General features: G+C 60.8%; 2 protein-coding genes across 2 annotated transcripts in view; one reads left to right on the forward strand and one right to left on the reverse strand.

Moving 5' to 3' along the window:
• Positions 1 to 901: 901 nt before the first annotated feature.
• Positions 902 to 20,943, reverse strand: DNAAF5 (dynein axonemal assembly factor 5). The gene is made up of 13 exons (XM_081092302.1): positions 20,322 to 20,943; positions 18,237 to 18,421; positions 16,015 to 16,139; positions 15,582 to 15,700; positions 12,672 to 12,904; positions 11,959 to 12,171; positions 10,258 to 10,401; positions 9,160 to 9,328; positions 7,838 to 7,985; positions 5,516 to 5,666; positions 4,692 to 4,848; positions 3,024 to 3,215; positions 902 to 1,871 (listed from the first exon to the last, which is right to left on the reverse strand). Exons 1-13 carry the CDS (start codon positions 20,926 to 20,928, stop codon positions 1,735 to 1,737), a joined length of 2,580 nt encoding a protein of 859 aa, XP_080948428.1. The 5' UTR covers positions 20,929 to 20,943; the 3' UTR covers positions 902 to 1,734.
• Positions 20,944 to 21,087: 144 nt separating this feature from the next.
• Positions 21,088 to 25,649, forward strand: part of PRKAR1B (protein kinase cAMP-dependent type I regulatory subunit beta) — a 65,623-nt gene continuing 61,061 nt past the window's right edge. The window contains exon 1 of the mRNA XM_081092052.1: positions 21,088 to 21,528. The gene's annotated coding sequence lies outside the window, so the exon portion shown is untranslated. The remainder of the gene's footprint in view (positions 21,529 to 25,649) is intronic.

Below are 25,649 nucleotides of genomic sequence, written 5' to 3' on the forward strand. Positions count from 1 at the left end.
AAGCCGCTGTGGACACGAGGGTACAAGTCTTTGCATTTCTCAACAAGACTTTATTTTTACAACTTTATTTTTAAAGCCTCACTGAGGATACTTTTATTTTTAGAGAGAGGGAGAGAAACATCAACTGGTTGCCTCCTGCATGTGCCCAGAACAAACTAAAAGTTTTCTGCAAGTGAAGGAAACCATCAAGGAAACAGGTGGCGGCGAGCTGAGTGTGTTGTCCTCTCAGCCAAGCTCACTGCCATTGATTGGTGCTTCCTGTGACCCCTAGGGGCTGACCAAACAGAAGATGGGTCTTCAGGCTGGACGTGAAAGTGCGTGGTGCTTCGGGCAGGGTCCTCCCACCTTAGGGGCATCAGAGTCCCCTCCAGGCGACCACAGGGCCCCACCTCTTCTGATCCAGGAGGTCTGGGCTGAGGCCCAGTAACTGGCATTTCTAACAGGTTCCCATGTGACCGGAGGAGGGAAAAGGCAGAGGAGACAGAAGGCAAAGGGCAGTTTGGGAACAAATGCCTGAGTAAGCCCATCCCCGAGGGCTTCCTCCATTCCTGCAGCCACCAATCAGACACGGCTCAGCAGGGGACACAGATGGGTGATGTCAATGGAGCCAGGGACACATCCCCTGGGGCCTGGGCTGTGTGCGCTCAGATCGCACCCCTTCTGCAGGCCGCTGTCCCCCATCCCATCACCCAGCCTCCCAAGAGCCCAGAGCAGCCTTGCTGATGCCCTGCCTTCTCGCGGGAGCTCCTGCCACCTGGTGTCCAGAGTGGGCACTGCAGCGAGCGGTGACCACCCCTTTCCCTCCACAGGCCCCCCCCCCACCTCCCCCGTTAAATATAAGGAAAAAATGAATGGTTTCTAAAAATTTCAACTAATTATCAAAACACATAAAGACAGGCAATTATAATAAATATTTTTAATTAACTCAAACACCAAAGCATAAATGTTAACATTTGATTGTTAGAAAATATAGCATTTGGCTTATGGAAATAATAACCACTTTAAATGAAATCTTTGAGGCACTTGGGTGTAGAAAGTGCTGGAGAATAAAGTAGAATTTACTTTCCTGCTCCTGAGAGCAAGGAGAATCTGATTAAATCTTCCGTTTTCAACACTGTTAGCATCACTGACCTAAGGAAAGATTCTGGCTGAATTGGTCCATAAAACATTTTAAGTTCCAGTATATTTTAAATGGAAAAAATTTCACTAACAGTTCTTAAGATTTCAAATTCCTTTAAGTCTGTTCACTGAAATGTCAATAGAAGCCAAAGAAAGAATGAAAACTTTAAATCCCTTTGGCTTTTACTGGTCAGGAACGTCCTTAGTGGCACTGAAGCAGATGGGGCAGGATTAGAGCCAGCAGTGCAGGGAGCGCAGAGAGAGCCAGCGGGCGCGGGCCTGCCTGCAGTGTGCAGTGGACATTTAGTTTTAATGTCCAATGAGCTGTAGGCTTTTGGCTGACCTTTCGATGAACTATAAACAGGACATAAAAATACAGAGCCACTCAGAGAACCTTATTTCAGAAATGGCCGGGTTTGAAACATCGTCCCACAACACTGCCATTTTCCTTAGGAAATACATTCTTGCTGTCAGAGTCTTCCTGTTCGTGTCCTGGGCTGTGGACAAAGGCGCCCTGCTGTGGGGTGTAGGCCGCTGACCCCAGCCAGCGGGGACGAGGGCTGGTGCCGGTGCCCACCTGCGGCGGTGGCACCCACGGCCCTGCCCGGAGCCCTGTCACGGGGCGGGTGGCCGGGCCTGCACGTGCTGCAGCAGCTGCTCGCAGCGGGTGGGCGAGCGGTGCTTGTGCACGACGGCCTCGGTCTCCCGCACCAGGAGGTCGGGGAACAGGACGCTGCCCGCCTGGAGCACCTCTGTAAAACAGCAAACACCCAGGTGCCACCAGTCAACAGTAACCCAGAACAAGAGTCCCGGCAGCGTGGCAGCGTGGCACGGGCACGGGCACAGCAGACACGCGGCCCCTGGGACGGAGCAGAGTGCCCAGAGTCAACCCGTGTCTGCAGCGCTGATGAACCCGACACAGGAGGCAAGAACACACAGGGCTTAAGAGTCTGTTCAGTAACTGGTGTTGGGACGCCTGGACAGATAGATGCAAAACACATGACATCAGACCAGCTTCTATCACACACAAGAACACACTCAAATGGGTCAAGGACTTAATGTAAGAGCTGAAACCCTGAAACAGGCAGAAGCTCTTGACACCCCTCTTAGTGATATCGTTTTGGATGTCTTCTCAGACAAGGGCAACAAAAGGACAAATAGACAAATGGGACTCCATCAAACTAAAACGTTTCACATGCAACAGACACATAAAACAATGACACCTTGCTCAGTATTTAGTGTTGGAAAATACATCTTGCAGAAACACGCTATTTATGCTAATACTAGAGGCCTGATGCACGAAATTCGTGCAAGAGTAGGTCTTCCTTCCCTGGCTGCCGGCACCGGCTTCCCTCTGGCCCCCAGGACCCAGGCTTCCCTTGCAGCCTGGTTTCGTCGGAAAGGTCATCGGTCTAATTAGCATATTATGCTTTTATCGTTATAGAGTGGGCTTCCGGTTACATTTAAAAAAAAATGCTTTCATTGATTTCAGAGAGGAAGGTAGAGGAAGAGAGAAACATCAATGATGAAAGAGAATCATGGATCAGCTGCCTCCTGCACACCCCCTACTGGGGATCGAACCCGCAACCCAGGCATGTGCCCTGACGGGAATTGAACTGTGACCTCCTGGTTCATAGGCTGATGCTCAACCACTGGGCCAATGTGGCCAGGGCGGGCTTCCTGTTACTTTTAACAAATTAATAAATATCTCAAAATTTACTCTATTTTAATTTCTATTACGGTAACTATCACTGGCCTCACACAAAGACCAGCATCCTTTGGGGTGCCCAGTGGCCCTGAGGGACCCCCACTGCCCTGCCTGCTGTGCTTGTGCGCCCGTCTGACACTCAGCCATGTAGAGCGGTTTGTACCCAAATAGGCACAGGAGTCACCACAAGGCTTACCCAAGACTGCGTCCTGCACGGCGCTGTCGGGGTCGTCAAGGTACACCAGGAGCTCCTTGTACAGGTGCTGGACGTCACGCTGGTAACAGGCCTCGGCACCGTCATTTCTGATACACTCCAGCCAGATGGCCAGGGCAGAGGCGGCGGCCAGCCTCACTTCCGTGGAAACATCGTCCAGCCGTTTCAGGAGTTCTGGAGGGAGGGCAGTGCGGATGGGCCCGGGTCTACGCAGGTGCTGGCCTGGTCCCAGAGGCCCCGCCCTACACCGGAGTCTCCGCCCTGCACCCAAGACCCCGCCCTGCACCCGGAGTCTCCGCCTTGCACCAGGAGACCCCATCCTGAAACCGGAGCCCCCGCCCTGCACCCAGGCCTCCAGTGCGAGGTGCTGGGGGGACGCCATGGATGCCGTCGCGGCCCCAGCTCCTCTGCGCACAAGCGCGTCACCCACAGGCCAGGCCTGGCCACCCACCCGCCCCAACAAGCAGACAGCACGGGGGGGGCGTCTGCGGGCCCCGCACTCCGAGGCTCTGGGGACGGAGATGAGGACCGAGACACAGCAGCTGCCAGCAGAGCCAGCGTTGCTCCTGCTGAGCCCCCAGCCGCTGCTGCTGAGACGGTCACCCCCCGACTGTGGTCTCACCATTCACGGTGAGGCTTTGATAGAACACACGCTTGTCTCACATGCCCCCCAAGAACGCCGGCCCCCACCACTGGGCGTCCTGTGGAGACTCAGCAGGCGCTGGCACACACCACACGCCAGGGGCCGAGAGCGTGGCAGGACAGCGCAGCCTATGTGGCCGGGGGTCCTCAGACGAGGTCATGACCTCTCACCCTCGCACCGTCTAGCAGGTTCAGTCCATCCTTACCAGCGCCCCGAGTTTTAAGTTCCAGTAACTATTTTTCATCCCCAGGAATCCTTAAAACCATCTTTAAAAATCACGCAGTCTCTGTGGCAAGCCAGCAGAGCATGAAGACGAGTTTAAGAAACAGGAACCCAGCCCAGGCATCCCCTCCCCAGCTCTGCCCCCAAGGCAGCTGCCCTGGGCCCACGGGTCCCCTGCACTTCCTAGCGATTCCTTTTCCCACGACCCTTCTTCCTTCCGTCGCCGTTTTGATTCTCAGCTTGTGTGTAACAGGCGCCATCCATGGACCTTTGAGGACCTCACACCCATTTTGGAAGGTAACTCTGAGGGGGGTAACCTGCGTCTCGCTCTCGGGTGGGACGGAAGGAGCTCGGTCCCCGCTTCCCGGGGCCTTGAGGCAGGACCTCCTGGGCTCAGGATTCCCCTGGCGGGGCGAGGCCTGGCTCCCGCATCTGAGATCCACCTGGTGCTTTGGCTCCTAAGAGGCAGCGGCACCGGGTTTCAAGTCGAGGGCGGGGCACGCCTCGCCCAGGCCTGAGCTCGCACCCAGGGGTCCCTGCCTTGCGAGGGCTGCATCCTGGCTGCTGAGGGCACCTGAGCATCTGCCTGCCTCTGCCGTTCGCACCCACGTCCGGCCCATCTGCCTTGTTCCCCGAGTTAGTTACTCAGTGACCTTTTATCTGTCTCTGAGTTGGCCTCTTAATGCCAACTTCACCGGAAGTTAAAGTAGCATTTTCTGATTTTCCAGTAAAAGAAAACAGCTCTCAAATATATGCAAATGCTTTGGGAAAGAAGAACGTCCTACCAGGATAAATCTTGATGAATTTATCTGGCTCACTCGCACCACCAGAGGATTTCAAAAATGCGCTCACGATTCGGCAGGAGGTCAGTCGGGTCATCTGGGAATCTTCTTCCAGGGCGGTCAGGACCGGGGGCAGCAGCGTCTCCCGCACGTCCTCCACCTGCTAGCACCAACGCGGGCGTGATGTGCACCTGCACGCACTGGCCAGCACGCACCGGCCGTAACCACGGGCGGGGTTTGGTGCAAATACAATGGGGTCTGGATGCTATTTTGAAATTTCCACACATGCAGACTTGAAGCTGGATTTTAAAATCTAGATAATTTGAATAATTTTTGTTTAACTTGGTCAGTTGATTTTTAAAAGTCATTATTCACAAAGTCTCACTGAGACACAAACCCCACACAGTTCCTAGCGCGACTGCCGTGTCAGAGCAAACCTGGGGCATTTTAACTGAAGTCAGGCTGTCCCGGTGCCAGGTGGAGCCCACAGGAGGGGAGCCCCTGGGGACACTCTTCCTACTGCTCCCTTAATCCCCTGCTAGCTGGGAGAGGCACACACAGTGCAGGAAGCAGGCCCCGTTTGGTCAGGCTCCTGTGACTACAATCGTTATCTTGTAAAGAGGAACATTCAATGTGCAAACCTAAGAGAACCCCCAAAATGACCACAGGAAAACACCCGACTCTGCATCCCACCAACTCGTTCCCCCAGGACCACACCCTCCCGAGAGGACCCTCAGCACCAGGCGGCAGCTGAGGCTGCGGCCTAGGAGACCTGGGGAGACCGCCGCAGCCCCCCGCCTGCACAGTCCAGGGCGCCCCAGCCGCACCTGTGTGGCCGACAGGACCTCGCTGCTGATGAGGGCCCAGAGGCAGGACACGGCGGCCGTGCGGATGGCGGCGGCTGTCCTCCCCGCGCGCCACTGCAGGCTGGGGACCAGGATGTCCGTGACCACGGTGTCGAGGTAGCGGTGCAGCTGCCTGGAGGAGGCACAGAGGCAGGTGAGGATGGGCCCTTCACGGGGAGCCGCACGGCCCAGGGGGACAAGGCCAAACAGACAGTAGAGACGGAGCCAGAGCGCATCCGCGCAAGGGCCCTCTTCTCCCAGAGGGCCCGGGGGCGTGGTCACGGCCGGACCGAGTCCCCAGGCCCCTGCTGGACTCTCCTAAAAGCTGCCTGGGTCCGGAGCCCAGAGGAGCCCAGGACCCAAGGACCCTCGCTGCTCCAAGCAGCTTCCCGTCACTCCTCCGGCTCTAGGGAGGAGGCCGCGGCCACTCCACGTGTGATGACGACCCTACAGAGACAGGCCTACAGGTCCGACCACACCCCTCCTCAGACAGGAACCCCAGGCCTGCGCCTGGGACCCCCAGTGCAATGACACAGACACGGGCGGTCCCGCCAACTCAGCAGCGGGCTGCCTCTCAGTGGTGACCCAGCACATCGACGCCATCAGGACACCACGCACCAGACCCAGCCTGGCACTGGTGGGTCCGAACGGCGGGCGCCAGCTCCCTCCACACCTGGGACGAGCTCCGCACGGCACCCCTGGCCTCCGCTCAGGGACCAAACACAGGCTATTGAACAAGCAACTCCTTCCCCACCGTCCCAAAGTGGCTCATGTCTCTGCGCCACTGCGAAGAGCTCGGGAAGACGGGGTGCAGGGCTGCGGCCTCCTGCAGGGGGCGCTGCAGAGCGAGGACGGAGGGAAGGGCGCAGGTCTGGAGGGGTGTTGGCTCAGGACAACTTATGCGCTTTAACCTCAGCAGAGCTGCGGCTCCCTGGGCAGTGCTGACAGGAGCGTCCTGTGCTCTGAGCGGCCCTAAGGAGGCTGGAGGACCCGAGGGCCAAGCGCTGGCCTCCAGGAGCCGGGCCGTGGCCTGCGCTGCGTCCCACCCTGACCTGCCCTCGAGGCACTAAGGGCTGCGGAGTGAGCACCGCCTCCAGCACCAGCTCTGCACAGGGACGCACCTGGCGGGAAGCAGCAGGGCTTGCCTACCCTCCTTCAGAGCATGGAAAGCGCGCCCTGCAGAGCCCTCAGGAAGCCCGGCCCAGGGGACCTGCTCGCTGTCGTTCTGAGTGCTTTGCACAAAGGGGGCCACCCCATCTTAGGGCGACCCCCGGAAACGGCCGTGCTCATCCCGGGACCATGTCCTCACGCTCCCGCGGAGCCTGCAGACTCGTGGGTCTGCGGAGACGGGACGCGAGCGGGGAGCCAGCCCCTCGCCCCAGAGCAGGGCTGACCGATGAGCGAGTCAGTGACATCACCGTCACCATTTTACAGCCCTAACGATCTAACCACCTGCTCCCTGCCTGTACAGATAGCTCCTCTTCTCCTAAGGAACTAAACCGCAGATTTCCTTCCCCCAACACTGGTTCCTTCCAGCGTGAAGCTCGGCACAATTTCCTTTAAGAACTTCGTCCACACTCGGCCGCTGGTCTGCAGGTGAGTGTCCTCGGACCCGCGGGGCACCGGCTCCAGGTGAGCACCTGGCTGGTGCTCACGCGGCCTCAGGTTACCCCGCGAAGGCTTGCCGACTGCGCGACGGCGGCCGGCTGCACGTGGCGTGTTTTCATGGTCCCTCCTCAGCCCGGTTTCTGCAGACAAGCCGGAAACCGAAGCTCCTGACTGACGTCTGGCTGGAGGCCCAGCGGAGAGGGGTCTGTGTGGCAGCGAGGAGGGCGCCTGGGCGGCCACTCGTCTGTGGAAACGTCACGGCGGCCCGACAAGCAGGGCTCCCTTGGGGACGGTCCCCACAGCTCCCAGCGTCCACCTGAGCCACTACCCAGTTCTGCAGATTTAACAGAGGTCGGGGGCCCTGGAGGCTCTGCCTCCCAGGAGACGGGAGTCCACAGGCCGCTCCCGGCCCTGCAGCCGCACTGCGGCCAGAGGCTCTCGAGGCTCCCCCACCACTGCGGCTCCATCAATTCCGTGCTGGGTGGAACGGTGCCAAAAGGCCTTTCACACTGAGCACAGCTAATAGACAGACGTTAATAGTTAATGTTCCCGGGAACGTTTCCACGCAGTGGAATCTTAACGACGGCACCAGAGCGACTCGGAGCAGCACCTCCCTGTGCGGGGCACTCACTGCTCCCCCGCAGGAGCCGCTGCAGCAGGGACTCGCGTGGGGCGGGCGAGCGGGAGCCCACGTACCCTTGGGAGTCCACGGTCTCCTTGGCGCTCAGCAGCGCCCGGGACAGGATGGAGAGGAGCCTCAGGCGCATCTGGGGGTCTCTGTCCGGCTGCAGGCAGCTCCGGAGGATGGGGACCAGTTGGGGCAGCGCTTCTCCGAGGGCAGGGCCTGGAACAGAGCAGCCGGCTCCTGTCCCCGTGGAGGCGGGAGCCCCCACCAGACAGAGAGCAGCCCCTGCATGAGGGCGACCCCCCCATCATGGACGTGATTATCAAAGAAAAGTCACCGAGAACATTCAGCCCCCACTCACCTAATCACTCAGTCTGTAAACTTCCACTTCTTACGTTTTTCCAAATTATTAAAAATTAAAGCTAAGCAACGTATTAAACATCAGCAAAAGCCAATTACTAAAGAAACAATGGGATTCCCTGAATGCCACACCAGGATCTCAGGCCCCAGCCCCCCATGTGCACACGCACCCCCCATGCACGCACTCCCGCACACAGAGAGGGAGCAGAGGAAACAGTCAGGTGACTGGGCTGTGCGGCCAGTGTTTTCTGGGGTAGAATGTGAGGTGTGGCCCCAAAGAGTTGGTTTTCCGAGGTGCCAATCAGGCCACCACCGTGAGGAAGAGCTTAAGCTGCGAGCAGGAACAGATTTTAGGAGGCCGCTGGGGGCAGCCAACCTGAGCCCTGGATTTCCTGCCACGATGCAGGCTGTTCCCCGGACACCTGCCCAGCACCCCATCTGGGCTGAGCCCCGGAGCACCTGACGCGTGGACCTGCTTGGGGAACACGTGGCCCTGTAGCACGGGACACTCCTGCAGAGCAGCAGGGGACAGGGATGGGCTGATGGGCTGCCACACAGGACAAACCTGCCCCAGGCTCCCACCCGCCTGGGGCAGGACAGGCACAGGGCGGGCAGGAGGGGCTTCAGGGAAGCACTACGGTGACGAACGGACACGAACACAGGAATGAACTGACGGCACCAACACAGGAACGCACGGCTCGCGCACTCACAGCTGCACACTGGCTACCCGCCCCCCCCCGCCCCCCTGGCACTGAATCGCTGGAATTCCGTTACCGAGAGCGCCTCCCCACCCCCAACCCCCGTTCGTCCAGGAAAGGCCCGGCCCGGAGGCTGAGAACCTGGGAACAGCTGGGCCCGGCTCGGGCAGCCACTCAACCCGACCGCCTACGCTGGGCTCTGCCCAACGAGAGCCGCGGACACGCGTGCTGAGCGGACTTAGCTACACTCCAGCTCAGCACAGTGTTCTCAGCGTTTCAGAAATTAAGGTTTGTTCCTCGCTCAGCACAGCACAGGCACTGGGCCACGGGCTCACCTGCGTGGGCGACCAGCATGCTGAACTGCAGGAGCTCCGGGGAGTGAGCCGTCCAGCCCCGCTGGGAGCCGCCCAGCCACTCCAGGAGGGGGCCCACGTGCTGGCGGTAGAGGTCCTGGCCGTCGCCACTGCTTTCCACCGCGGCCAGCGCGGCCTCGGTCTCCTGAAGCTGGAAGGGGTGAGTCACAGGCGGGGTCCAGCTCCTCCTCTGCTCAGCCCACTCGGGCCGTGTCCCCGAGAGGAGAGTGCAAACCCTCGGATGCCGTCCAGGCCTGGACTGCAGGGGCCGGCCGCTCCCCCAGTGACGCAGCGGCCCGGTGCACACGAGCGCAGACGCCCCCACCCCCGCCCCGTGTCCTCTGCTCAGCCCGACAGGCCCAGGGGCGACAGTCACTGCTGCTCTGGACAGAGGGTGAGGGAGGCCGGGTGCCCCCACGCGCCCCTCCTGCTTCTCCGTGGGCAGGGACGGCGGCACGTCTGTCTGCAGACCTGAGCCCACGGCTGTGACCTCACGCCCATGGCCCGCGGCCCGGCCTCTGAAGGTGGCTGCTAGAAACAAGCCAAGCTGAAGAGGCCCCGGGGAAGGAGGGGGAGGGAGGAGCCGGTCCCGCAGGCCGGCCGTCTCGGCTCTCGGAGCAGCAGCTCCTGGGCCCACGGGACGGACGTCCGTGTTCTCAGCCTTAAGGCAGGGCCCACGGGACAGCGCAGCCGCTTGAACATTACACAGGGAGTCACGCCACTGGTGTCTCTGCAGCCTTCAGCCGTGCATGTGCACATGCGTGAGCTGTGCGTGTGCGTCAGCTGTGCGTGTGCACGTGCATTAGCTGTGCATGTGCGTCAGCCGTGCGTGTGCGTCAGCTGCGCCACCACAGGTCTGGTCTGGGCGAGGACCCTCCACGCTCCCTGCAGCGACACCCACACTCGGTGCCTTCACCGAGACCCGGAAGCTGGCAACTGGAGGGCACCCAGGTCCTGGGCACCCCAAGGCCAGCTCACGGGGTGCGTCTCTAATCTTTGTGAGATTGACAGTCGTGATTCCACCTGTCAGAGGTGGGCAATGTCACCCACAAAGCCAAGCGGGGTCCCCAGCAGGCTCACCTGGTTGCCGAGGCCCGGGGCCCCCGGGAGCGCCATCACGGTCACCAGCACTTGCATGAGCTGCAGGCCGCACCCCCGGCAGTCCTCGCCACACGTGGACACCAGCGCCTGCACGCACTGCAGCAGCTTCTCCCCGTAGCGCAGCTGTGAACAGGGCGGGAGCCCGTCAGCCCGGTCCCTGGGCCACGGCCACCTCACGGGGCCACGGCTACCACGAGCCACTGAAACAACGTGTGGTGCCCGGGGCCACAGTGTCCAGTGTGCCAACCATAAAGGGCATTGTTTACACAATGGCCAACGGAACAACTGGGAACAAACACATTCTTGCTAATTTCATTAACTGCTTGACGGTATTTTACGCACATTTTAAGAAGTTCTTATGTGTTAGTGATGCCAACTCGTGATGGAGAATTCACTAGTGAAATGACTGGGCACCTTGGATTTGCTTCAAAACACCTCAGCTCCTCCCAAAGTTCAAGAAAAAGGTGGCGGACAGCAGACTGGAGCGCGAGAGCCGGCGAGTGACGCCTGTGACGGGCCCTGGAGGTCTGCTCTATTCTGCTTTTGTGCATTTGAAAACCCCTCTGTGCTTCTACGTTGTCACAAAAATAAAACTCTAGGGACAAAAACGGCTTCCGATGAACGCGGGACAAGGTGGCGGGGGGCTGGGTGGGTCCGTCAGCACGGCCTGCCGGGCCTGGACGCCCAGCCCTGGAGCCATTTGGTTCTTACACCTGACCCTGACTTCTCCCACAGTCCAATTAGGCCTGGGCTGGCTGATTGATTTTCTGAGGATGTGCTTTTGTCTAGTTTCTAAAATGACCTACCACATATATTTAAGGAGCGTTCGCTTTAATAGTTATACTAAACATAAACATAGTGTTGTGTTTAAGGAGCGGCCATTTTACCATAATTGTTAAATATAAACATAACGTATACGTGAGGGACAGTCATTAAAATAAAAAGGAATTTGCTTTTTAGGACCGGCTCGTCCTTAGAACGGGAGCCCTGCTGTGACCATGGCAACGCCCGGAGGAAACACGGCAGTTCTCCGTACCTAACCAGGAATTTCAACATCTGCCCACACACACAGAGGGGGCTGCTCCTGCAACGCCATCGAGCCCCAGACCCCTGCTGCCCGCGCGTCCGCGAGACGGCGTGAGCCACCCGTGTTATCCGTTCCTCACTTCCGCTGCCTGTCACCAGACACATTCCAAAGCCCAGGCTGCGTTCCTGCACGGAGCCCAGGCGCAGGCTCGGCCGGACACCAGGGGCCAAGGCACCACGCCCGGCCCTGCAGCTCCCAGCACCCTGGCCCCTCGGCTTCACCAGGAGTTTTCAAATTTCAGGCTGTTCTTGCAAGACACTCATGGCCTGTTCTTACAGCTACTGAAGGCAATTGCAGGAAATGTTACTTCCTTCCTACAGACGTGTGACACACACACGCACACTCGCACACACATGCACACGTGCACATGCACTCTCACTTGCACACGCATGTCTGGGGTGGGACAGGGTGCCTCTGCCCACATGGAGGTGCAGGACACAGGTCTGTCCAGAGGAGCAGAGTGCCAGTCTCGAGGCTCGACATGTTGGCCTGGCCTGGACGGGGCTGGAACGCATCCAGAGACGCGCATGCGATGGGATTTGATCATGAAAATGTTCCCGGATAACAGGACAGCGCCCCACCCACCCACTTACGTTCTCTGAGCCTTGACGGATGTGTGCCCCGGCCAGCTCCGTGGTGATGGCCTTTAGGTGCGGCCGCAGGGCTTCCCTCGGGCAGCCCCGGATGACTGCGGCGAGGACCAGGAGGCCGGAGGCAGAGGGCGACTTCTTCAGCATCGGCCAGAGCAGCTTCAGAAATACTTCTGGGCTGACGAACGTCCCAATCAGCTCTGCGGACCTGGTACACTGCGGAGGAAGCCAAGGGCTGAGGGCCGCCACCCCAGCACGTCTGCTTTCTAACCAGAAACAGCCCTGGGCCCTCTCGGGCCGGTGCCCAAATCAGGCCCGGGCTGTGCTCAGAACGTCCCTGAGCAGAGGTGACGCCACTGGGTGCAGGCAGCGCGTCTGGCTGGTGGGAGGCTCAGTTCTGGGGGGTCCCTAACACGGCCACTGCACAGGGCCCAGGCCCTGGAGCCCCTGGCTGTGAGGAGGGACAGCTCGCCGCACAGCTGGGTGACCCAGGGTGTGGGGGTGCGAGCACGCCCCCACCCCCAGGCCGTGTGTCTCCAGATGCCTCAGAGGACAGCACAGAGCAGGGTGGGGTGGGTGAGGGCGTTAGGGGTTGGGGACGGGGAGCGTCCGGTCTCAGCCGTGGGCTGGGTCCTCGGCTGCCACCCTAGGTGCTGCCGCCGCCCAATCAGAGCGCACGGAGGGAGCGGGAAGGCGGGGAGGTCGGAGGGACTCACGCTGCGGACCACGGCGCCCTCCTCGTCGGCGCAGGCCAGCAGCAGGGTCCGCAGCAGGGCCTCCAGGTGCTGCGTGGCGTGGTCCTCCGCGTGCAGCAGCAGCACCGCCAGCAGCCGCGCGGCCTTTACCCTGGTCCCCGCCACCCAGTCCGTGACGTCGTGGCAGATGGCGGGGAGGATCTTGGAGAGGTTTCTGAAGACCAGCTCCCGACAGCCCAGCCCCGGGCGCGTCTCTAGATGGAAAAGACGAGAAGTGACCGTGAAGCTCAGCACTGTCCTTTCTAGCGACGTCACGTACGTGAGCTGCTTGGACTGAGCGTGTGTCTGAGACCACGTTGCAGTTGTGTCAGAACTCCATTCCCCTCATGGCCAAGGAACACGCGTGCCTGCAGGGACCCATGTGTGCCCCTCCGCTGGTGGGCACCTGGGTCACTCCTGGTGGGGCTGCTGGGAACTCGTCCGCACAAACCCGGGTGGGTGGACAGGCCTCCTCTCGCTGTGTGTTACGTGGGTGCCTGGAGCCCACGTAATCAGTTAACGTGGGGAGACACTGCCATGCTGCCTCCCACAGCAGCTGCATACTGTCTCAGGCCACACGTGAGGGCCAGCGCCTGCACCCCACGCCTCTGCAGAGCTGGGTTATTTTTATTTTTTTAAAAAAATATTTTTATTGATTTCAGAGAGGACGGGAGAGGGAGAGAGAGACATCAATGATGAGATGCGTGAGAATCAATGATTGGCTGCCTCCTGCACACCCCCTACTGGGGATCCAGCCTGCAACACGGCATGTGCCCTTGACTGGAATCGAACCCGGAACCCTCTAGTCCGCAGGCTGAGCTCTATCCACTGAGTGGCACCAGCTGGGCCAGAGCTGGCTATTCTGAGGCGACACAAGGTAAGGCCTTTGCCCGGCAGCAGTGGCGGCGACAACGGTCCCGGGAGGTGCCTGGGGGCGTGTGGATGAGCATCGTCCGCCCAGAGCGCGGACGGCCCGCAGGAGCCCAGGATGCGCAGTTACCCACCAACCTCCTCTTTGAAAACACAACTGGTACTTTCACAACCAAAAAGCTTGTGAGGGCGAGGCCAGCAGGGCCCGGCCGGGAGGGTGGCGCAGGGAGCTGACTCCGCTGTTTGCGTTAGACTGAGCAGAATTTAGCTGCAGCAGGAAAACAGAAACCCATTTCCTACTGCTTCCCCGAGTTCGACAGGCCTGCAGGCCGACTCCCAGGCCCGCACAGCAGGCAGGAGGCGCGCTCAGCTGGGCTCAGCTGTGCCGAGCGCCGGCGTGGGCCTTCCCGCTGTGCAGGGGCCAGGGGCCAACTGAGATGGGAGTCAGGGAAGTGACAAGGAGCCACACCTGCTTGGACCTGAGACCTGGCCCAGCCAGGTGCACACCCTTCCCCTCCTGGGTCGTGAGCGTGAACCAGGTACGATATGACTGCCGGACGGCGGAGGCCTGTCCCGTTCCTGCCCACAATGGGCAGTGCCCTGGTCCTCACCCTCGGAGCACACCGCCCTCCAGCCACCTCCCGCGGCCGCCCCTGTCTTCGCCCAGCGTAACGTTTCTGACAACTATCAGGCTCTTTCCTGACACCTTCCGAACCCTGATGAGCACAAGCAGAGCAGCGAGCTCCGGGCAGACGTGGGAACAGAGGACACAATGCTGGACGGGGAGCACCTGCGCTACAAGAGACCTAGTCAGCGGCTCTGCTTCCTCCTGAAACGGTTAGCAAAGCTGCCTCCACGCCCGTTAGAGGCCATCCCCGTGTTAGAGGCCACCCCTGGGTTAGAGGCCGCCCGCCCCCCGGGTTAGAGGCTGCTGCTGTGGGGGCTTCCTTTCCCTCGAGCGTTACCATGGAAAACAGTCTCCACAGGGCCGACTTCACAGCAGAGGAGCCCGGGACGTGGTCACCTGCCCCTGCTGGGCCGTTCAGACACCTGCCGGGGTGCCGGGTGCCTCCTGGCCAGGAGCACTGTCAGGTGAACACCGACGGGGAGACAGCGGCGAGGCCCTGCCGAGCTTCCCGCCCGCGCCCTCGCTGTCAAGGGCTATGTCAGTGCCGTGACTGGCACCTCACACCTTGTGTCCTCAGGAGGGGCCGGCCCTGACCAGACCTGGCCCAGGTGCCGCTGGACAGGCGTGGTGCCCGTGTGCAGTGCCTCGCAGCAGTCACGTCACCTTCTCAAAGCGGGTCTGTTCCCCGCTCAGGTCTGTGCCTCAGCCACACATCAGACCGTCCGCCTCACAGGTGAGGACAGTCACCCACCCGCACACCTGTCCCAGGTGCCGGACGCAGGCACAGATGAGCCCGCCCTCTCGGACGACGGGAAGAGCAGAGGTTTTGACTCAGAAGCAGCACCCTGTCTGCTGTGGAGGGAGGCAGGTGGGCGGAGGAGACCCTGAGGAGGGAGCCCAGGGCCCGCTGGGCCGCCGGGTGGGGACAAGCGGGGCCTCGGAGCCACACAGCACAGGTCTGACCAAGGACCAGGTCCGAGACGGCGGAGAAGCCTCGACAGCCCTGAACAGGACAGAGAACCCAGCCCAACACCCTGAGCGGTCCTGCCCAACACCCACAAGGCGACACACCTCACTGTGCCCGGGCCTCGGGCACACACGGGGCAGCCCCCACCCAGCCCCAGCCCCAGCCCGCGGCTCAGCATCTGCCCGGGGAGGACAGTCACGCAGAACCCGTGTGCACGCGGGGACGCTGGCCTCACAGGACGTCACCAACATGACTGACCGAGATGTCCCTCAAGTGGAGACAGACACACAGACTGGCCGGGAGGGGAGGCACCCAGCGACGAGCCCTGTGCAGGCCCGGCTCCAGCTCCACGCTGGGCTCGCCCTCTTCTCCTAGGACAGGCTCTCTGGCTGCCCCACCCGTCACCGTCCGGGAAGGCAGCACCCACCTGGCGAGGGGTGATGGGCAGGTGGGGGGGAGGCAAAGTCAAGCTTGTCCTTGAGGTCCTCCTCGTTCTCCTTCTGCCACTGCAGGCCGGCCTCCGCCCAGAGGCTGGCGGCCTCCTGCCTGCAGACAGACAGACGGACAGACACAGGGACAGTCAGGGAGGACGGCCCAGGACTGCCGGGCGCTTGCGCACTTTACCGACAGCGCCGAGAGCCGACTGAGGCCTGTGCCCAAAGTATTAAGTAGGAAAATTACATTTAAAAAACCACAGAGCCCTTTGATGCCACGTGACCTCACACATACAGGCCAAGGGCAGGCTGGGCTCCGTGAGCACCGGACACTGTTGTCAGGGACGGGCTCGGGAAGGCGGGTCCCTGACAACCAGCCCCCAGGGACACCAGCAGCGGGGGTGGGCGGGCGGCCCCGTCACTCACACGATGTGCGGCATCTCGTCGTCGAGGCTGCTGAGCAGCAGGGGGATGAGCTTGTGGAAGAAGGAGTACCGGTCCCGCAGCGCCAGCAGCCAGCCGCCCACCACGCGCGTCACCGCCTGCCGGACCTGCGGGGCAGAAGCAAGCTTCACGCTGGGCAGACAGCGCCGAGGGCACGTGCGGGGCGCGGTCCCGGAGGACAGCTCTGGGCCGGGGCGGGGCTGAGCCCGGGTCCCAGGTGTCCCAGGTGCTCACTCGGCTCGCCGGCCAATCCCGGGCCCGGGCGATGCTCCGGCCCGACCCCCTGCTGGAGAGCGAACCGCCCGCCCCAAGCACAGTGCTGCCTGCAGTGTTCTGGGGGGAACCTGCGGGCCGCGGGGGTTTAAACCAGCTGCTGGCAACCTGCTGGGACTCTTGGGGAACCCAGCGGGCACCCGCAGTCCTGCTGCTGGCTGTCTGTAATGGTGATGGGCACACCTCTACCTACCTTCGCACCACAGGGAAGAAAGGAGCTCAAAACACACCCGGTGCCCAGGTGTAGTTCCCTGAGGGCAGAGCCCGAGTCACCAGTGAGGGCAGCAGGAGGGGCAGAGCTGTAGCCTGGCTAAAGCCCTGCTCCGCCTGGCCCCTGGGATGGGGTTCACAGCCAGGAATTTGGTCCAAGATGAACAACAGCAGCAAAAAAAATTAAAACGGCAGATTTTACCTTCCGTGTGTGTGTGTGTGTGTAATGGGCTAATCCTCACTCGAGGATTTTTTCCCATTGGTTTTTGAAGAAAGGAAAGGAAGGGGTAGGGTGGTAAGAAGGGAGGAAAAGAGAGAAAGAGAGAGAGAGAGAGAGAGAGAGAGAGAGAGAGAGAGAAAGAGAGAGGGAGAAACATTGATGTGAGAGAAACACATTGATTGGTTGCCTCCTGCACAGGCCCCGATCAGGGACAGAGATCAAACCTGCAACCCAGGTATGTGCCCTTGACCTGGAACTGAACCTGAGACCCTTTGATGCGCGAGCCAACGCTCTAATCCCTGAGCCACGCCTGCCAGGGCACGTCCCATATATTTTACCAGAAATTTAAAAATAATATAATATGTCAAAAACATTGAACACATTAAATAAATTGTATGTTATGTGAATTACAGCTTAATAGAGGTGTTTCAAAAAACTAAAACAAGCCCTAACCAGTTTGGCTGAGCTTTGGCCTGCGGATCAAAGGGTCCTGGGTTCGATTCCAGTTAAGGGCACATACCTGGGTTGCAGGCTCCTCCCTGGCCCAGACCCTGGTCAGGGTGCGTGCAGGAGGCAGCCCATCAATGTTTCTCTCTGCCTCTCCCTCTCTCTCTCACTCGCCCTAAAAATCAATGGGGAAGCACTAACCACAAACACAAACCAAAAAACCAAAGCAAAGTAACGGGGAGAACGGTGTGCACCTGGGGCGGAAGGCAGCCTGGGGCCACCAGGTTGGCGGGAGGCTCGCTCCAGCTGGGTGACCCTGAGCCCGTCCCACAGACAGCTCCAGACCGCAGGGCAGGGAAAGCACCGATGTGACATGAGACACAGGAGAGGCTGGGACGCCGGGCTCCACGCACGGGGCTAAGCCTTCCACCATGGGGGGAGGGGGGGCATGCCACCACCCAGGGGCATTAGAGCCCACAGGAGGGGAGCCTCCTACCCTAGGATTCCTGCCTGGAGCTGCAGCCTCCCCCTCCCGTGACTGGGAGCACAGGGTCCCCTCCACGTGCCTCCCCTGGGGAGACAGCGTGCCCGCCGCAGGCTTCCTCTGCCCCTTGGGATGTTTTATAAGCGAACACGCCTCCGAGGTGGCTTCTGCCAACAAAGAAAGCCAGCATCCTGATCTCTGTCTGTCGCTCAACGGGACCTAAAGCCCAAAGGGAAGAGTAAGGCCCGACCCCCCTTCTCCTCCCAGGCCCGGTTTGCCACTAAGTCCGCCTCAGAGGGGGGCACGTGGAAGACGCCTCTGCACACAGAAGCACACAGCTGAGGTTCCCTCCTCCCCTAAGAGGAAACGGTCCTCCTCGCATGCTCGGGCGGAGGAGTAACAAATGTATTCAGACAATTCAGCTCCCAGTTCCTGGAAGCAGTGAAACGGGCACCTGGGCTGAGGCAAGGCGTCTGGTGTAACATCTTAAAGAAAAGGAAGCCAGTGCCAGCGCCAGCGCACACCAGCCTGCAGGCCCGCTGGCTCCTGGGAGGAGGGGCCTCCCGTTACCTGCGGGACATCATCGAACAGCCGCTGAGCAAAGTGAGGGAGCACGTCGTCCACCGACTTCCCGTTGCCAAACTGGATGACCGTGCCCGTGGCCTCGATGACAGCCACACGGACCTTCCAGTGCTGGTGCGAGATGCTCTGCATCAGGGGGCCGATCAGAGACTCGGACTGCATGTGGAAGTGGTCTGCGGGGTGGGGAGGCCTGTGAGCGGCTGCTCCGTGGGCCGCAGCCCCTGCCCAGTGCGTGGACCCCCAGGACAGGCCACTGCCCCTGGGGCCTTCCCTCCCCCACCAAGGTCCCTGCTGCAGGAGCAGGCCGGTGACCCAGCAGCACCGCTCCGACCCAGGCTTGGGGGCCAAGGGGAAAAGGCTGGGGCTTGAGCCCCTCAGCTGAAGATGGGGGCTGGGGAGAGAGCCTGAGAACGCCGACCAAGAGAAAGAAACAGCCAGGGAGACCCTGCCCAGCCCCCACCCCAGCTGTGCCCCAGCCAGACCCCCAGCTCTGCTGTGGGAAGCGGGACCAGTGCCGCCTGCTTTAGGGCTCAGCACTGGAGGGTCTTCGGTACAGCCAGGCCGAGCCCGGCCAGAGGGGCTGAGGGGTTGAGCATTGACCTATGAGCCAGGAGGTCACAGTTGGATTCCTGGTCAGGGCACGTGCCTGGGTTGCAGCCTCCATCCCCAGTGGGGGGTGTGCAGGAGGCAGCCAATCAATGATTCTCTCTCATCATTGACGTTTCTATTTCTCTCTTTCCCTCCTTCGCTGAAATATATATACAACAGCCAGGCCGGCGCTCTGGTGTTGGGTCTCTGGCCTCAGTCCTGCCGCTGCCGGAGCCCTGTCTACAGGTCATTATCTCCGTGGTACTTTGAGCGAGTTCTTGGTCTACTGCTGCCCAGTGACCGGGATCCACAGGAGAGGGCCCCCCAGGGTGGGTGGGCAGAGGGGACGGTGTGGAGTTAGGGGGGAGCACCTCCTCCAGGCAGGCACCATCGTGCTCTGTGCTGGCGCAGCAAGGTGCGGCCGCAACTTCTGGAACCTACAGTCCATCAGGGAACGGCGCCAAGGCTGGGAAGCACAAGGCAGGCCATCGTGCTGGTGGCACAGGGGAGCGGGAGCGACGAGGTTGAGGGTGACGAGAAATGCATTAACAGCGGGAATGCCACCGGCCATCTCCCGTCCAAGTCCAGCTGCTCCCCAGCCCCACTGGGATCTGCACCATCTGAATCCAACCTTGACCTGACATTACCCTACGCCCGGCTCTTCCTTCGTCTCCACTGGCAGACTGCCCTGCCCTGCCCTGCCCACGCCCGGGGCCCCTAAGTAGGCATTGGGGATGGCCCCTAACTGGCGCCCTTCCCTCCATGGCCATCCCTGTAACCCCTCTCCACCAGGCCCCTGCTCCACACCTCCCCCGGCTCCCACTGCACCCAATACTAAGTTCAACCCCCACCAGCCGCTCTTCCTCGCCCCGCCTTCCCTGAACTCAGTCACCTGGGCCTCCTCTTTGCTCCGACCTTATTCCTCAAGCCTGGGTCCCTCCTGACCGCCAGCACCCACCTTCCCTTCGGGGCTCTCTCCTCCGGGAAGCCTTCCCGACCTCGTCACGCCCCCGCCTGGTACGGCGAGGAGAGCTCCCGGGCCAGATGCCGCGGGAACGGCTGCTTAGGGAAGGGGATGTCCATGACACTAGCGTTTCTAAAACAAGGGAGGATGGACTGATGGGAGGCGGGAGAGGAGCGGCCTCCCTCCATTTGGGAGGAAAGCGGTCCACGCCGGGAGGAGACAGGGGACCCCGGAGAAATGCGGATGAAAAGACTGGAGCGCTGTTTCTCAAAGCGTGTTCCCCCGCGAGGGGCGGGCCCGTCCCCGTCCCCGTCCCCGTCCCCGTCCCCGTCCCCGTCCCCGTCCCCTACCCGCCCGAGCTTCAGCGGCGGGTTCTGCACGTTGAGAGAAGGGCGATGGGAAGGCGTCCAGGAGGAAAGAAGGGCCCAGGAGGGGACGGCGCAGGCCAGGCCGGGAGGTGCGGCGCCGCCCCCTCCCCCGCGCCCCCCTCCGCCCTCCGCCCCCCCCCCCTCCCCGCGCACCTGGCGTGGCCCGCGCCAGCCCCGCGGCGCACTCGCAGCTCTCGCGGCGCACGGCGGCGAAGGGGTCGAGCAGCGCGCAGCGAAGGGCGCGCACCGCGTCGTCCAGGTGGGGCGCGAGCGCGGCGCCGCCCAGGTCCACGGCCACGCGCAGCAGCTGCACGAGCGCCAGGCGCAGCTCCTCGCAGGGCTCGGGCGGCGGGCGGTGCGCCGGGTCGGGACCGGCCAGGCGCGCGGCGAGCGCGGGCAGCAGGCGTGGCAGGGCGTCGCGGGGCCGAGCGGCGCGCCGCAGGCCTAGGTCTAGCAGGTGCGCGGCCAGCGCGCGGCAGCCCTCGGCCGGGTCGGCCAGGCAGCGCAGCAGGCGCGGCAGCAGCAGGCGGGCCCAGGGGCCCTGGAAGGCGGCGGGGTCGGCGGCGGGCGCCTCGGGCCGCGCCGTCTCCAGGGCGCGCTGCAGCGCCTCGAGCGCGCGCCGCCGGCTCAGCTTGCTGTCGGCCTCCAGCCCGGGCAGCAGGCGGCTCAGGGCGCGGCTCAGCTCCGCCGCCTCGGCCGTCTCGGCCGCCTCCGCCGGGCCCGGGAGCGCCGCGGCCTCCGTCGCCACCAGCGCCGCCATCTACCCGCGTTACCCGTCGCCTGGGGAGACCGGCGCTTTTACGACGGCGCGGCGCGGATTACGGCCCGGCTTCCGGTGGGCTCGGGACGCGACCTGATTGGCCGCCGGGAGCCTGATTGGCGCGCCCCTTGCGCTGCGTGTGGGGAGCCTGGGAACCACGGCCTGAGGCCTCGCATCTGGAGTCCCCGCCTGCAGCCCGCACCCCCGCAGGCAATTGGGGCCCCGGATGGGCCCCCAGCCCGCTCCCGCCTGGGACGCTGCGCAGAATGCGTTTTCAGAAAGCAAAGCGTCCTTCACTTTAAGGGCCGAACTTTATTTCGAACCAGACCCGTCTTTGTTGGCGTTCGCTTGGTGGTGTAATGGATGATCCTGTGTTTCTAAGTGTCTTTAGGTCGCATTGGGCACCCCTCGCGCCTGCTTCCCTGCCACAGGCGAGGGGCCACCCTGTCGGAGGCACCTGGGAGGCGAGGACCTGGAAACGCAGTGGGCTCTCAGGCTTTACCGGAAGAGGTCCCGTGCGGTGCGGGTGTTACGGCCAGAATCGTGTCCCCCAAAGTTCCCGTCTTGGAGTCCTAGCCCCCAGGACCTCCATGATCAGAGGTAAGGTCTTTACAGAGAGAACAAAGTTAAAGCCAGGTCGATCGGATGGGCCCTAACCCAATAGCGCTGGTGTCCTTACCAAAAGGGGACACTGGGGGTGGACACATACAGGGGGAGCCCCGTGAACACGGGGACGGCCATCTGCAAACCCAGGAAGGACAGACAGAGACCGGGAACAGACACCCTCACGCCGGCGGGAGGACCCAGCCTGGGGACGCCTTCTCGCACCTCAGGCTTCTGGATGGTGAGAAAGTAACTTCCTGGAAATCATAGTGGCCAGAGCTGTTCTGCTCTGAGAGAGGTCAGATCCTGGTCAGCAAACGGGGAAGAGCAGGCAGCCTCCATCCAGGCTGCTCCCAGGCCTGTCTGCCTGATCCTTTCATAGGACTGAGTGCTCCTAGCGACTGAGATGACATGTTGGGTTTACACCTTTTTCCTTGCTCTTAAATGTGTTTTTACTAGAGGCCTGATGCAGGAAATTCGTGCATGGGTAGGATCCCTAGGCCTGGCTGATCGGGGGATCTGTGGGGCGATTCCTCCCCTCCCCCACTGGCACCCGCCTTGGCTGGCCTGGGGCCTGTGGGCAGCTCCTGCATTGAGCATCTGCCTCCTGGTGGTCAGTGCACATCATAGCAACTGGTTCCACCCTTTGGTCGATTTGCATATTAGGCCTTTATTATATAGGAGGATTGATATTAGAGAGGAAGGGACAGGAAGAGAAACACCGATGTGAGAAACCAATCAGCTGCCTCCCTACTTGGAATCAAGCATCCAGGGCATTGTCCGACCGGGATTCAAACCAGTGACCTCTTGGTGCATGGGACGATGCCCCACCAGCTGAGCTGCACTGGGCTGGGCTTCTTTCTTAGCATTAATTGTAGAACTTGGAGGTCTCTGCATTTGAGCCAGAAGGGGGTGGATCTGCCCAAGTGTGTACCGGGGGCAGAGAAAGAGCAGTGAGAACCGGGCTGTGTGGCTCAGTGGAAGGAGAGCCCTCCTATGCAGCAAGAAGTCACAGGTTTGATTCCCAGTTGGGTCACATGCCTAGGTTGCAGGCTCCATCCCCAGTAGGGGGTGTGCAGAGGGGCAGGTGATCGAGGATGTTTCTCTCTCTAAAATCAATAACAACAATTAAAAAACAAACAAACAGTGAGAGGTAGAAAAAGCAACTTCATCTTGCTCCAGGCTCATCGTGTGGTGTCCTGGTTGCACGTAGTGTAAAGTGTACCATTTAAGCAAGTGCAATAAACTGATTTTAGCAAGTAATACTCGCTTGACTCATTTCATCCAACAAACGCTTGTGGGAGGTGTGCCATTTCGGACATTCTGCCCGGCCCCGGAACAGAGCCATGAGTCAAAGCAGAGACGGGCCCTCCTGGAGCTGGTAGCCGGGTGGGGAGGTGGCTAATCCAGTGGCAACGCTGGGAGATGCGGTTGTGATGTGAGTGACCCGGATGGGGTGGCTTCTCGGGGGGACATGGGACATGGGAGATGGGATCTGAGGAATGAGGTTCTGGCCCTGTGATGGGGAAGCAGCAGGGGTGGGGGGGGCGGTGGAGAGAGGGAAGCGAGCACTCGCCTGGCCCTGCCGGCCTCAGGATGCTCCTGGACTGGCCTTTGAAAAGGTGTTTGTCTCCTTGGCATGCAGAGTGAACAGAGAACAAGACAAACACCGCCTGTGCCTGGGAGACAAATTAGGCAAACAGCCTGGTGTGTAGACACTCAACAGCCTGTGAGGAGAGATACGGAGTCCAGGGGGCCGGGCAGCACCCTCCCGGAGGCGCCCAGCCTCTCCGCAGGTGTGGGTGCCGCAGGGAAGTCCCTGCAGAGGAAATGTTTCCACGTTGAATCTTGGCGGTGAACTGGCTTTGTGCTGGTGCTTTCAGGGTTCAGAAGGTCCCACTTCGGGCGTCCATTTATGCCGGGGTTCATGTCCCAGCATCAAGAAGGGTTCAGGAATCTGGAAAAGGCGCTGTGCGTAGATGACATAGAAATCCAGAGACGACTAATAAAGTGTCTGCAGACGAGATATAATTTTGAAAGGCATTGGGGGTCAGAGAACCTTCAGCTAAAGGAACTAAAGACGGTCCCTCCTTGTCTAGGACCCTTGCTTTTCTTAACACAATTTGTCCTAAGGCAAGGTGGAGACAATACACTTCAAAGGGTACAGAAGCATTGTCAGAATGGGGGAATAGCCTACGCTGTTCAGGGGTTTGGCCAGGAGGAGGCAATAACATGTAGATTAAGATGCCCTTTAACTGTCTGGCAGCCACAATCAGTTTCCTATTCAGGTCTGGGGAAACGCCTTTAGCCGCCATTCCCAACAGGTGACTACATGTGTGACAACCCTGTTGAGTCCCCAAGTTTCATCAACCTTTTTTTTTTTTTTTTACTGATTTCAGAGCAGAAGGGAGAGGGGGAGATGGAAACATTAGCAATGAGAGAGAATCGTTGATTGGCTGCCTCCTGCATGGCCCACACTGGGGATCGCGCCCACAAACCTGGCAAGTACCCTGACCAGGAATTGAGCCGTGACTTCCTGGTTCATAGGCCGACACTCAACCACTGAGCCATGACTGCTGGGCACTAGTTACATATTTCAATAGGAGGGCATGGATATAAAACCAGGATTTGTCACTGCCCAGCGGGGTGGCAACCTCGGCCCAGCTGCATATGCCAGCGCTGTGGTCCACGTTCGCATCCAGCCCCTAAAGGGCATTCCTACCATCTTCCTGCAAGGGCACCAGCATCCTTGCCTGACCCTGTGCCCACCAAACACCATCCCCCCTCTTACCACGGGCCATTTCATGGGCTTGTCTGTGGTGAGGATTGTGTTCGTCAGGGGTGGACCCAGTGGGTGTTTCTCAGCTGCAGAAAGCAAAAGCCAACTGTGTCAACGACAAAGGCAGTCCAGGCCCAGGTGAGCATCGGGCATGGTTTGCTCATGGCCCGTGGCCCGGTCCCCCTCTCGGTGTTGGGTTCATCCTAGGGATGGAGCAGAGAGCAAGCAGGATGTTTGGGAAGCGTTTGCCCTCCACCTGAGCCAAGGAGGGGACAGCCAGAGAGACGGGAGGCTTGTCCGGCTGCGGGGGCAATGGGGTGTGTCCTGGCTGCTGCTGGCGTGAACAGGGGCGGGGGGGGGGGGGGGGAGGCTGTTTTAGGGGAATCACTGAAACAAGCACCTGAGTGGCCTGAAGACTCTGGAGGGGAGAGGCTGGCAGGAGCTGCCACCTTGGTGATGTGAGGACAAGTCACGGCTGAGAGGCCAGTCTCAAGTGGGGCCAACTTTCTGGTGGGCTTGGTGCACCCAGCTGACCGCAGGCCCCTGACCCGGGGAGATCCTTGTCTTGCAAGAACATTGTTCAGCAGCGTGAGGGTGTGGGGGCCTCGGGGTCAGGAGGCTGTCCAGAGAGGCTCACCCCACCCCAGGGAGCAGTTAAGGGAGATCCTCATGGGAGACAAGTCCTGAGAGCACAAGCCAGCCCTGAGCACTGCCCCAAAGTCCATTGGGTCGTCCTGTCCCCGAGCCACCAAGGGGCCAGCGTGATAGGAGGGGGGAGCGGGAGCAAGGGGTGAGCTTGGAGACAGCCAAGGGTTGAAATTGGTGGTGGGATGGAGATTTGATTCAGATGAGACTGGACTCTGGTTCTCCAAATGATTCTCCTCCAATAGGTATGACCCGGACGGGTGTGAGTTAGCCTGAGACACAGGCAGGGCCAGGGGCATGCTGAGGGCAGGGCTGGGGAGGCAGAAAGGAGATCCTAGTTTGTCCAGCTGAGTGCAGCCTGTTCCTTCACCTTCAAGGAGCCAGAAAGAAGCAGCTGGGGCAGGGCAGCCAGCCTATGGTGTGCCTGCAAGGACAGGTGAGCAGGGACAGGAGAGTGTGGACAGGTGAGCAGGGACAGGTGAACTGGGACAAGTGAGTGTGGACAGGAGAGCAGATGTCTTCCCCGTCAAGGCTTGGGCTCCCAGGACAGTAGGGACCCAGACTGGCTGACATGAGGTCTCGGCCACCACGGCACAGCCTGGGACAGCGGGCAGCCTGGGGCGGCGGGCAGCCTGGGGCGGCGGGCAGCCTGGGGCGGCGTGCTGGGAACAGAAGATGAGAAGGATCCTGTGCT

The sequence above is a fragment of the Myotis nattereri genome (assembly GCF_964212035.1).
Source record: "Myotis nattereri genome assembly, chromosome: 5".
In the NCBI taxonomy this organism is placed as follows: Eukaryota; Metazoa; Chordata; class Mammalia; order Chiroptera; family Vespertilionidae; genus Myotis; species Myotis nattereri.